Source organism: Saccopteryx leptura, chromosome 2, assembly GCF_036850995.1.
Source record: "Saccopteryx leptura isolate mSacLep1 chromosome 2, mSacLep1_pri_phased_curated, whole genome shotgun sequence".
NCBI lineage: Eukaryota > Metazoa > Chordata > Mammalia > Chiroptera > Emballonuridae > Saccopteryx > Saccopteryx leptura.
Window position 1 is genome coordinate 256183720 of NC_089504.1, and position 13655 is coordinate 256197374.

Sequence of the window (13655 nt, forward strand, 5' to 3'; positions counted from 1 at the left end):
GTCCCGGGTTCAATTCCCAGCCAGGGCACACAGGAGAAGCGCCCATCTGTTTCTCCACCCCTCCCCCTCTCCTTCCTCTCTGTCTCTTTCTTCCCCTCCCGCAGCCAAGGCTCCATTGGAGCAAAGATGGCCCGGGCGCTGGGGATGGCTCCTTGGCCTCTGCCCCAGGCGCTAGAGTGGCTCTGGTCGCAACAGAGCGACGCCCCGGAAGGGCAGAGCATCGCCCCCCGGTGGGCAGAGCGTCACCCCCTGGTGGGTGTGCTGGGTGGATCCCGGTCCGGTAGGGCGCATGTGGGAGTCTGTCTGACTGTCTCTCCCCGTTTCCAGCTTCAGAAAAATACAGGGAAATAAAAAAAGTAGGAAAGTTGATTTTTATTAGCATACTAGATAAAACAGTGCAGGATCCTTTTAAAGTGATCTACCTTTTCCTTTGTATTTTTAAAATATTTCTGACTGTTGTGACATTTTTGTGTCAAGATTACAGAGAGGGATACTATTCCAGTCTTAATTACAAGGCTGTATGACAGAGCAGGGTACAATGGGCACTTTGTGTCCTGGGGGATCCAGGAATGCTAAATTCTAAGAATCTAAAATATACACTAAATTGTACAATCCTGCACAACAAGGTCTTGCCCAAAATGTCAATTGCATCTCATTTGTTAAGAAACAATAATCAAGCCTATAATTTCATATTGTATAAATACTGTTTCCCCAAATGCACGTATCCAAATAGACAAGACTCCCCAGTCACCACTCAGAAAACAGTAACCCCTCTGGTCTTCCCGTTTCAATAACCACTTTTAATGGACATAAATAGACAATGAGATCCACACTGTGTTCATTTCTAGCCAAGTCCACTTTATTTTTACCAACATAATTTACGTGAATATATAGAAGTAAGTACATATAAATAGTTGATGTCCATGGTGTGTGAGTGTGTAAGTATTCTTGGCTTCCTTTTCTGAGAAAATGCTAATGGAGGTTGGCTTTGCATGGGGAATTCCGGAAGTCGTTAGATCCCTGTGGATGAGGAGAGTTTGAGGCACAGAGTTAGGCAGATTCGAACTCAGTGCTGCAGCACCATGAACAGCACTTGACCTTGGCTACGCAGGCATCAACACTGCTATACATGAACACACCCAGCCACTGTTCTCTCCTAACTTTTCTCTCCACCAGGCTCACTACCAGCCTCTTAATTAAAAACTGGCAAAGAGAAATTAGGAAAGCCAAGTGTTGGGGGTGAAATGTCCCCCACCACAAATTCTTGTCAACTCAAGAGCCTCAGAATGTGACCTCATTTGGAAATCAGGTCTTTACAGATGTAATTAGTACAATGAGGTCACACTGGACTGGGGAGGCCTAAACCGAGTACGACTAGTGTTCCCACAAGAGGGAAATATAGACAGAGACATGGAGGGGAGAACGCAGATGAATATGGAGGCAGAGACTGAAGTGATGTGTTTAAGAGCCAGGGACGCAGAGGACTGCCAGTGGGCACCACGCAGGAAGAGAAGTGTGCAAATATCCTTCCTGAGGGCCTCCTGTGTGGAGCAACCCTGTGAAACCTTCGCTTCAGCCTCAGGACTGCGAGACAAAATGCGTGTTATTTTAAACTACCCAGCATAGAGCCCCAGGAAACGAATACAGTTGGCCCTTGATATCCTGGGTTTCAGTTCGGTGGATTCAATCACAGAAGGAAAACAGCACTTTCCATTCCCGGAGGGCTGAATGTATCTGAATGTGTGCATGTTCTAACCGTTTCCTCAGGGACCTGAGCATCTGGGGAGTCTGGTACCAAGGGTTCTGGAACCATCCCCTGCAGATACTGAGGGGTGACTGTACATCAAGTGTTACAACTTTCCACTTTTTATTTACTTATTTTTTGGAGGAAGAAAGGAAGAAAGAGACAACAGGGAAGCATCTACTCATTGTTTCACTTAGTTGTGCCACTAACTGCTTCTCATAAGTGTCCTGACCAGGGCTCGAACCAGCAACCTCGGGATGGAGCTGGTGACAAGGGATGGAGCCTGCAACCCCGGGCTAAAGCTGAGAACCTTGGGATTGAACCAGCAACCTCAGCACTCCGGTACAATGCTCTACCCACTGCACCACCAACCAGGGCCAAGTGTTGTAACTTTTTAAACTGATAAACTGTAAAAGTATAACCATGAAAGGATCATAAAAACTTGGTGAAATGTTTTTTATACTACATATTATTTAAATACATTCTACTTACTGAGTTTTATGACAAACTAATGAAACTTTAAAATTGCAAATGTCATATTTATTCTCTGGACAGAATCTTCTATTTTCTTTAATATATCTGTTTGTACCTGTAGCTCTTGTGCCCAGCATTCTCCGATCATATATTCGGACTGAGCTATCAGAACAGCCCACAGCGAGGTAATACGGTATTGGTGGACAAATCGCTACAGAAGTGGCGGCACGTCGGCAGTTAATTAAAATATCCTAAAAGATAAAAGAACAGCAGTTACATAGAGCTTTATGGTAGAGATGATACTATATTGAAAAACTTTCTCTTCAATTAAGAAGAAAATAACCTTTCTCAGAATCCTAATTCATCAGTGTGACATGAAGGGGAAACACATGGCTCTCCTTTATTTTCAGATTTCTTCCTGTCACTCATGTGGGAGGACAATAAACACCTGCCGCCAGTGCCCCTCCGCAGCAGCTTATCCCTCCAGGAGGAAGTCTGCTCTACACAGTTTGCTGTACGACTCCACACTGACTTCTAACACAAACTGTATGTTTTCCTTATGGACCAAAAAAAAAGAAAATATATATGGAAATACTAAATTTAATTAAAGTAGAGATTGCAAAGCAACCAATATTTCAGTAATGCAAAATACATTCGGAAGAGGAAAAAATAAAAATTGTTCCCAGATTTAAGACTCAAACAGCAGCTAAAGCAACAGCAGCCTCAAGAGTACGAGGATAGCCCTGGCCGGTTGGCTCAGCAGTAGAGCGTCGGCCTGGTGTGCGGGGGACCTGGGTTCGATTCCCGGCCAGGGCACATAGGAGAAGCACCCATTTGCTTCTCAACCGCCACCCCCTCCTTCCTCTCTGTCTCTCTCTTCCCCTCCCGCAGCCAAGGCTCCATTGGAGCAAAGGTGGCCCGGGCGCTGGGGATGGCTCCTTGGCCTCTGCCCCAGGCGCTGGAGTTGCGGTCGCCCCCTGGTGGGCAGAGCGTCGCCCCTGGTGGGTGTGCCGGGGTAGATCCCGGTCAGGTCGGGCGCATGCGGGAGTCTGTCTGACTGTCTCTCCCCGTTTCCAGCTTCAGAAAAATACAAAAAAAAAAAAAAAAGAGTACGAGGATAGTACGAGGATAATTCAAGAAACTCATTATCACAGTTTAAGCTCTTCTTCAAAACTATCTGCATTTCCAATATTGATATATGCTGAATTATTCTCAGAAATGCCTTATAAAGGTCCTCACACTGATGAATAATGGACATCTGTAGAAATGTAAAGCACTTACATAATGTGTAAGTCATTAATCACACTGGAAATGCGGGCTGCTTTTGGTCCACTGGACAGTCCAGACAGGGACACAATCCCCCTTCATCTACAAGTGCTAATGGCCATGTTATATGGTCGTCATAATATTGTAGTTATAACTGTTGCTATTAACATATAACAAAATATTAGCTGATTGTAAACATTTATACTTTTCCTAACTTGTAAAATCTCCTTTCCAGTTCAAAAACAAAGGACACATACATATATACATATACACGAATCCTGTAAGAGACAGATTTTACTATAATGTCACTACTTATCACCATATAAGCATGAGAAAAGGTAAGAGCTATGACCCCAAATATATATCCTTTAGGCATTCTGTTAATTTTGCACTATTTTGTCTCTGACTCAAGCACCTCACACTCTCAGCACAGCCATGTTTTTAAAATACATTCATGTTAGGTTTTACTTATTTCATTATTGACCTCAGAACATCATTCCTGTTACATAGACTTGTTCCCCAAATGCCTTTTGAAATTCTGTTTCAGTAGCTGAGGATTGCTTTAGCTGCCAGTTTTTCTTCATACTTTGCCTCTATTCATTTTTGTATATAAAGAAATGAAAAGTATTATAAGGAAAATTTTAACAATATTTTCACTTATTAGCTTTGCTTGCATCTTTATTTTTACCAGGTTTTAGGTTATAAAAGCACAATTAAATACTGCCATATTATACACTAAAATATAGCTTGAATACGGCATAACAAATTTCAGTACCTAACACTAACAGGTAAGGTATACCAATTACCCCTAATAAACAATCCAATATTTTAAACTTATTCTGCCTTTTATTTCATTCAATTGTTTCCTAGTTGTGTGTATGTGTGTACATATTTAACAGAAAAAACTTAAAAATCTTTTCAGCATAGAAAATAATCCACCCCAAGAATGTTAACAACAATAACTGCTTTAATTAGCAAGCACTTAACCTCATTATTAGTAATTCTTTTTTTTTGGGGGGGGGGGGACTTCCAATTAAACTATATTTAGCAGTATTTTATTTCATTTAGCACTTCAAAATGATCTGACAAAAAAGCCCATCTCTAACATTTGCAGTTACCTGCCTGGGGCAATTATATGACTTCCCAGGTCTTTTTCAAGTTTAAAACAGTATTAAAGACACAAAATTGAGAGTGAAGCTGTGTCTTTAGAGAAGTGAGCTCAATCTGAGTGGACACATTGATAGAATGCTACCTTACTATTTAAAAAAAAAATAACATAATTGTTCATTTAAAAGTCAGGGTAAAGCAAAATTACTACATGCTTTCATCACAGGTATTTGGTAAGGGAAAATTTTCTCCATAAGTAAATGGGATATATTGATAAATGCTTCAAGTTTTTCTTATGCTAGAGCATATACTGAAAAATTATATATTTTCATATCTATATTCAAAATATACAATTAAAATACAAGTTCTCTAACTTACTATTAACATTTTAATTTTAAAAAATTTATAAAATATTTATATATGCTATTGAAGATTTTAAGCAAAACAAAAATTGTAAAAATGACCCCATAATCCCATAATCCAGAGATAATTTACTGTTCGGTTTTAATGATAATCTTAAATATTTTGCATCCATATAAAAATTTGATTCTTACATCTTTGCAATCTTCTTTTGTGCAGCTAGTTTTGATGCGCGTATCAAACCACCTCACAGTTCCATCTTCACCACAAGAGAGGAAAGTGTGGGGGTCATTGGGCACGGTCATAATCTGCAGAGGAAAGCCAAGCCAGGTTCTGTTACCGAGAATTCAGATGGCCCTGAGAAGCACGGCTACTGCTTCATAAAATGATTCAGGCAAAAGCAACTAAGAACAACTTGCTTTAATTATTCATGAATTACCCACACCATAATTCAAAATAGTACAATACATGTAGAAATGTACAAGAAGTAATGGTTGAATTAATATGACTCATTAAATTGAAATTAATGTTTCTACAGATGGAAAGTTCTTTAAATTTTAACTTGTAAACAACTTTATAAGAAAAATTCTCCCCTAGGAAACTTTTTAAACTATTTGAAACTTGATTTTATGTTGTTGGAATATAAATTTATACTTGTATGATATTATACATTATAATTTTCTTCTATAATAGTAATGTTTAAGAAAACTGTAAGATGCTGAATTGATTAAAGCATTAAAACTGACTTCTCAAAAATGCTGAAATTTCATGCTTAAAGCACTCAACAAACTAAGAGTGGGAGGAAACAATCTCAACATAATAAAGGCCATATATGAGGGGCTGACAGCTAACCTCATACTCAATGGCAAACACTGAAAGCTTTCTCTCTGAGGTCAGGAACAAGGCAAGAACGCCCCCATTCGCTTCTATTCAATACAGTAGTGGAAGTTCTAGCGAGAGCAATCAGACAAGAAAAAAGAAGTAAGAGTCATTGAAGTTGGAAAAAAGGAAGCAGAATTATCTGTGACTGAAGATGACATGGTCTTATAAATAAAATACTCTAAAGATTCCACACACACAAAAGCATTAGGACTAACAAATGACTACACCAAAGTTGCAGGTTAACAAATCAACACAAAAGTTAGTTGTGTTTCTTCTTCGCATTAATAATAAACAATATGAAAAGGAAATTAAGAAAACAACCTCAGGTCCTGGCTGGTTGGCTCAGTGGTAGAGCGTCGGCCTGGCGTGCAGGAGTCCCGGGTTCGATTCCCGGCCAGGGCACACAGGAGAAGCGCCCATCTGCTTCTCTACCCCTCCCCTTCTCCTTCCTCTCTGTCTCTCTCTTCCCCTCCTGCAGCCAGGGCTCCATTGGAGCAAAGTTGGCCCAGGCGCTGAGGATGGCTCTGTGGCCTCTGCCTCAGGTGCTAGAATGGCTCTGGTTGCAATAGAGCGACGCCCCAGATGGGCAGAGCATCACCCCCTGGTGGGCATGCTGGGTGGATCCCAGTCTGGCGCATGCAGGAGTCTGTCTGACTGCCTCCTTGTTTCCAACTTCAGAAAAATACAAAAAAAAAAAAAAAAAAAAAAAAAAAGAAAACAACCTCATTACAATAGTAGCAAAAAGAATAATAAACTTATTCAAGGAAGTAAAAGATTTGTACATAGAAAACTCCACAACACTGCTGAAAGAAATTAAACACAAATGAAAAGACATCTATGTTCATGATTTGGGAGACTTAATATTGTTTATATGTCCATATTAACCAAGGTGATCTAGATTTAATGCAATTTCTATCAAAATCCCAGTGGCATTTTTTTAATAGAATCAGAAAAAAATTTTTTTAATTCATATGGAATCTCAAAATAACCAACAAAATCTGGACAGAGAAAAACGGTACTGAAGGCCTCACACTTGCTGATTTCAAAGCATATTACAAAACTACCATCCTTAGAATATTATGGTACTGGCATAAAAACAGATACACAGACCAACAGAATGGCAATGACTTTACGCAAGACAGTGACGAAGACAGTGACGAAGTGTTTAAGAGGTTCAAGCCCAGCAGCACAATAGAGAAACATCTTTTAAAGGCTACACCGGTTTGCTTAGACTTAGAGCATGGTTGCTCACGCAATTACACACCCTAGTACTACTAACTCATATCTTATTTCTTAACTTTATTCTCAAGCTTATCAAGACCCATTTTCTCAAATACTTTACTGAAATGTAGACATTCTGTCAATAATTTCATTGCCTACAAATGCATGTGTAAATACACATGCACAAATCTACACATATGTATATCTACACGTGCACATACATACACTCACACAAAAACATACACATGAATTATATACATACAATCATAACAAGACTGTACCTCATAGGTAGTTCCATAATGGCACGTAAATTGGCATTGTCGGTTGGTTTCTGCATCTTGCTCAACATTGGTATAAAATATTACACCATCTCCAGAGCAGGAGACAATCTGCTTATCGTTCGTGCAGGGTAAGAACTTTGCACTAAATATATTTGCTCGGTGCCCTGAACGAATTGTTGTCAAAACCTGAAACACACAGAGAAAGTAGTTCTTGGTAATTTATCATTTCCTAGAAAGAAACACTCACATTTAACATAATCAAAGCCAGGAATAAATTCTCATTAACATTCTCATCTCAATGAAAATTTATCATTTGATAAATTTATTATAATTAGGAAAAAAGAAATCACAATCACTCCTATTTTTTTTTGCTCCAAGATGTGAAGAAGATTGAATGTCATTTTGAACTGAAAACACCTCACTATCAAGGCAGTTGTTACTTTTAGGACTATTTTTAAAGTACTTAAGCATTTTTCAGTTGTCTTCAGTGGGAGGATTGGTCTAAATAAACTAGCCCTTAATTTCTGGAAGATGACAATTTTTTTATATGCTTGAGATTTATGATATATATGATTAAGACAAATCATTAAGAAACACCTCTAAGCTCTTAAATATGCATGTAGTGTTTTGAAACTTTCACCTGCAATAAATTAATCCTCTCATGAACTCAGAGGATCTAAAAATAGAGTGAAACTGTAAGAACAGATTTAATTCAGGATCAAAAAACTATTTGCCTATGTCATGAATCATCAGTGTTTTACAATAACACCAAATTTGGAACTATTAAAATCACTAGGTGAAAAAGATACTCTTGTTATACTTAAAATGTCTGATTAAATATTTCTCACACTGGAAATGTGGCTGAATAATGAGTAATCACTTTTCAAATACACAAATCTATTGGGAACCATGCATAAAACAAATGTCTTTTTTTTTTTTTTTAAATAAGCAGCTAAAGGAGAAACGTGATCTTTTAAAAATTATACCATTACCCTGGCTGGTTGGTTCAGTGGTAGAGCATCAGCCTGGTATGTGGCTATCCCAGGTTTGATTCTTGGTCAGAGCACATAGGGGAAGCGACAATCTGCTTCTCCACCCCTCCCTCTCCTCCTTCTCTCTGTCTGTCTCTCTCTCTCTGTTTCTCTTCTCCTCCTGCAGCCATGGCTCAATTGGCTTGAGTGCATTGGCCCTGGATGCTGAGCATAGCTCTGTGGAGCTTCTGTCTCAGGTGCTAAAAATAGCTCAGTTGTGAGCATGGCCCCAGACAGGGGTTACTGAGTGGATCCCAGTTGGAGCGCATGTGGAAAACTGTCCTTCTATCCCTCTCCTCTCACTTGGAAAACAAAAGAAAAAAAATTATGCCATTGGGCATTTTCACAAAAGAACTACAAGTAGGGATTTGAAGAGATATTTGTATACCTATGTTCATGGCAACAGTATTCACAACAAACAAAAAGTAGAAGCAACCCAAGTGTCCACTGACAAGATGAATGAATAAACAAAATGTGGGCTACACACACACCAGAATATTATTCAACTTTAGAAAGGACAGAAATCCTGACACATGCTGCAACATGAATGAACCTTTACTTTATGCTGAGTGAAATCAGCCAGTCACAACAGGATAATGTATAAACACATAATGAAGTTCTTTAACATTGAACTATGGCCAACATCATCAGCTGTTGTACTAGAACTAGATGGAATAGTCAACTTCAGAGAAAGAGAAAGTAGAGTGGCAGCTGCCAGGGGCTTTAGGAAAGAAAAAATGGGAGTTGTTTTATGGGCAGAGTTTTTGTTCTGCAAGATGAAAGAGATCTGCAGCTCGGTGGTTGTGATGCTATCACAGTAAGGTGAATGTATATAATGTCATTGAACTGAACTCCTAAAAATGGTTCAGATGATTAATTTTATGTTACGTGTATTTTATCACAATTTAAAAAAAATAATAAAGCTTTGCATCTTTTTAAAAAAAATTCCCTTAGTACCTAGATGAGTGGTGTTGGGCAGGTAAAATATATTATGCTCACTTTGTTAAAGACAGCGCTGCCCACGAGGAGGCTGTCGCCCAGGTGATATTAATGTGTGTTGGGGTGGGCCTAAGGCAGGCAGAATCCTTGTAGCCTGGGGCTTGGTTTTGGGATTAAGCCTTTCCTACCCTTTTTGATGTGGGGCGGTACAATCCAATCATGCCTCAGAGAAGTGACTTTGTAGTAGAGACTTCTCTATTTTGTATATTGGATTAAAGGTTATGAATCTACACTATAAAATAGGGACGGAGCGGGAGCTTGGGCTCTTGGTTCCTGAGATTATCATTAGAGGAGAGAGCAGAAAGGAGAGCAGAGAGCAGAAAGAGGCCATGTGGCCAGGAGAGGCAGCCAAGATGGCAGAGTGTTGAGTGAGAGGCCAGTTTGTGCAGTTTGACGCTGGAGAAGGAAGGAGATGGGGAACAGAGGTGAACAAGTCTGGTGAGCTAGAAACCTTTGATTCTAGGAAACTCGGATAAGTCAGTGGCTTTGTGAGCTCTGAATGTGAGTGGGTTTTGGAGCCCACTGTGTATTTTTACTTGCCCGCCCGGTGCAAGCTAGAATTAAAGACTATGGCCCATCAGTTTTTGGCTCCATTGTTTCTTTGCCGACTGTCCGAATCCAATGCGAACCTGCATGGGCTGGGCTGCTCTGATGGTGGCCCTGGCCATGGCTGCTGGCTTTACAAGTGCTTTGTATATTAATAATGTATATATATCAGCACTAAAGTTCTGATAGTGATGATCAAAAAGCATTTCCACACAGACATTATTTCAGGAAATTTCTCCACTGTAAGAAAAAGGTTATCCTAGTAATTACACACCTAAGAGAAGTAGAATTTAGAAACAGCAAGTTTCCCTCTGCTAAGTCAGGAAAATGAAGTAAAGCTGTCTCTGAAATAAAATTGTGACCTATCTTTAATCAAGGACACTGTCAATATGAACCTCTTTTTAGGCGTAAGGACCACAAACATTATTTAAATATCTTAATTGTTTGTAAAAAAATAAAAAGTACACGAAGCTATTTATTCTATAAGATTGCTAATACTGGTCCTGGCCAGTTGGCTCAGTGGTAGAGCGTCCACCGGGCTGGATGTTCCAGGTTCCATTCCTGGTCAAAGAACACAGGAGAAAAACCATTTACTTCTCCCCCTCCCTTCCCCTCCCTTCCCCTCCCCTCCCCTCCCTCCCCTCCCCTTCCTTCTTTCCTCCCTCTCTCCCTCCCTCCCTCCCTTCCCTTCTGTTCTCCTTCTCTCTCTCCTTCTCTCTCCTCCTATCTTGCAGCCATGGCTCAAATGGTTGGAACAATTTGGCCCTAGGTGCTGATATGGTAGATGGGCAGTCTCATTTAATATTAGCAATCTTTTTTTATTATTATTAAGTGAGAGGTAGGGAGGCAGAGAGACAGACTCCCATATGTGCCTGGACTGGGATCCACCCAGCAGACCCACTAGAGGGCGATGCTCAGCCTGTCTGGGGCCACTGCTCATCTCTCAGAACCAAGCCATGTTCTCAATGATATAAAAATAGTTGCGCCTGACTTGTGGTGGCGCAGTGGATAAAGCGTCGACCTGGAAATGCTGAGGTCGCCGGTTCGAAACCCTAGGCTTGCCTGGTCAAGGCACATATGGGAGTTGATGCTTCCAGCTCCTCCCCCCTTCTCTTTCTCTGTCTCTCTCTCCTCTCTAAAAAAATGAATAAGTAAAATAAAAAAAAATGTTAAAAATAGTTGCATATTTCTATATATGAAGTCAGTAAAAACCAGAACACAATCCTAATTAAGACTCAGTATGACATACCAGATATTGAATTAAATGTCATGAAGAATGTCACTAGAACCTAGCCACTGTTTGTAAACTGATAAAATCCAATTTCTTGAACTGCTTGGCTGAAGATTAAACTCTGTAAGCATAAAAGAAAAACAACCACATTGTGTCCTCCCGCCCCAAGAATGGCTTATTGAGATAATAGAACTTTTGGCAATTTTATCCACTTGGATAACAAGAAGCATGCTTAAATACTTTAGTGTCAAAGGCTGAACAAAATCTAATGTTTTCCTAAGGCCCTGATCAGCAAACTACGGCTGGCGAGCCACATGCGGCTCTTTAGCCCCTTGAGTGGGGCTCTTCCACAAAATACAGTACCATGTGCGGGCGCTACCTCGATAAGGGATGTACCTATCTATATAGTTTAAGTTTAAAAAATTTGGCTCTCAAAAGAAATTTCAATTGTTGTACTGTTGATATTTGGCTTTGTTTACTAATGAGTTTGCTGACCACTGTCCTAAGGAAACTAGAGGACCTGACTCCAATAACATCCAAATGATATAACAAACTTCAGCAAAGTAAGAATATTCTGTTACAAATGTCCATTCCATGATTATGTACAATTTCTTGATTTCTGGTTTCTTGATTTTTTTCCCCCTCATTAAATGGTAGATTTTCTAAACCACTTACCTTTCTGCTATAAGGATTACTAATTACTAACTTGGTGTCATCTGAGCCAGATAAAATGTATTCTCCAGTTTCATTCCAGCAGATTGTATTAACCTAAAAAGAAAGCAAAAAATTCAAGCAAACTTAACATAAAAACCAGCATGCCATCTTCTACTTAACTGATGGTTCAAAATTTTTATCACTAATGAGGTTATGTCTATGGTAAACAGTACCTACCACTTAACTTATTGAGAGTACATACCGACTACCTTTTAGCAAACACAATGTTCTGAAAATTCACAATGAAATGTGTCTTTCTTAAATTTTATTATTTAAATTTATTTTAATTAATTCACTTTATACCCAGAGACAGAAAACCAGGTCACCTAAAAAGGCATTAGGAAAACTTACTACCCAGCTACAGGGATCAAAGCTGTGTGGTAGTATCACCATTCATCATCACAAACATACACATCAAGGGAATGAAACTGAATGTCCAGAAAGAAACCCTTACATTTATCGTCAAGTAATTTTGGTCAAGGGGTCTAAGACCATTCAGGGAAGAAAGAATAGTATTTTCAACAAATGGTGCTGGGACAACTGGATGTACACAAGCAAAAGAATGAGTTTAGATCCCTACTTCACACCATATATAAAAGTTAACTGAAAATTATCACACATCTAAATGTAAGAGCCAAAACTACGCAACTCTTAGAAGAAAACATAGGTGTAAATCTTCATGAAAACTAAAACCACAATGAATTACTACTTCACGCCTACCAGGATGGCTATAATAATTAAAAAAACAAAACAGAAAGTAAGAGTTGGTGAGAATGTCAAGAAATTGGAGCCCTTATACTGCTGAATGGAATACAAAACAGTGTAACTCTTTGAAAAAGTTGGGCAGTACCTCAAAAACTGACACAGAGTTACATTGTGATCTAACAATTCCACAAAAGAGAAAACATGTCAGAAACAAAGTTGGAAACAAAAGTTCATAGCTGCATTATACATAATAGCCCAAAGAGAAACCAAATCAAATATCATAGACTAGATGGGTCTACTCATTTGCTCATAACAAAGCATCTGAACAATGAGATGTTATTCAGTCACAGGAAGTCCTGACACACGCTGTGACATGGACGACGCTTGAGAATATCATGCTAAGTGAAGAAGTCAGTCTAAAAGACCACATGATGATCCCATTTACACAAGATGTCCAGAAGAGGCATATCTACAGAGACAGAAAGTAGACCAGTGACAGCTAACAGCTAGGTGGGGAGGGCATGGCAGTGACTGATAAATGGTACGAACTTGTTTTTTCAGATGCTGAAAATATACTGGAATTAGATAGTGGTGACAGCAGTACTGCATTATGTTTATATTTAAAAAACCACCAAATTATAGGGGGATAAATGACGATGGAAGGAGACTTGACTTGGAGTGGTGAACACAGAATACAATACATAGCTGCTGTAGTACAGAGTGTACATGTGAAAACTATAATTTTATAAGCCAATGTCACCCCAATAAATTCAATTGAAAAATAATATAAAATAAAAATTTTAAAACCTCACCAAATTACAAAATGGCTGAATTTTATGGTATGCAAACTATATCTAAATTACCAAAAAAAAATTAGACTTTCACTTTCAGACAAGATGGAGTAACACGGACCATCTGTAGTTAAAAAAAACAACAACCAATAGGCCCTGGCCAGTTGGATCAGCAGTAGAGTGTTGACCCTGCGTGTGAAGTCCCAGGTTCGATTCCCAGCCAGGGCACACAGAAGAAGTGCCCATCAGCTTCCCTTCCCCCTCTCCTTCCTCTGTTTCTCTTCCCCTCCCACAGCCAAGGCT

The 13655-nt window shown here is 39.4% G+C and overlaps 1 protein-coding gene across 7 annotated transcripts in view; it reads right to left on the reverse strand.

Annotated features, from left to right (window-relative positions):
• Positions 1-13655, reverse strand: part of DCAF6 (DDB1 and CUL4 associated factor 6) — a 91611-nt gene that overhangs the window by 67447 nt on the left and 10509 nt on the right. For all 7 annotated transcript variants that reach the window (XM_066371453.1, XM_066371452.1, XM_066371457.1 and 4 more), the window contains exons 3-6: positions 11818-11910; positions 7336-7521; positions 5146-5259; positions 2334-2469 (exon numbers count right to left, since the gene is read on the reverse strand). In XM_066371453.1, the coding sequence (XP_066227550.1) occupies positions 2334-2469; positions 5146-5259; positions 7336-7521; positions 11818-11910 (529 nt within the window). The remainder of the gene's footprint in view (positions 1-2333; positions 2470-5145; positions 5260-7335; positions 7522-11817; positions 11911-13655) is intronic.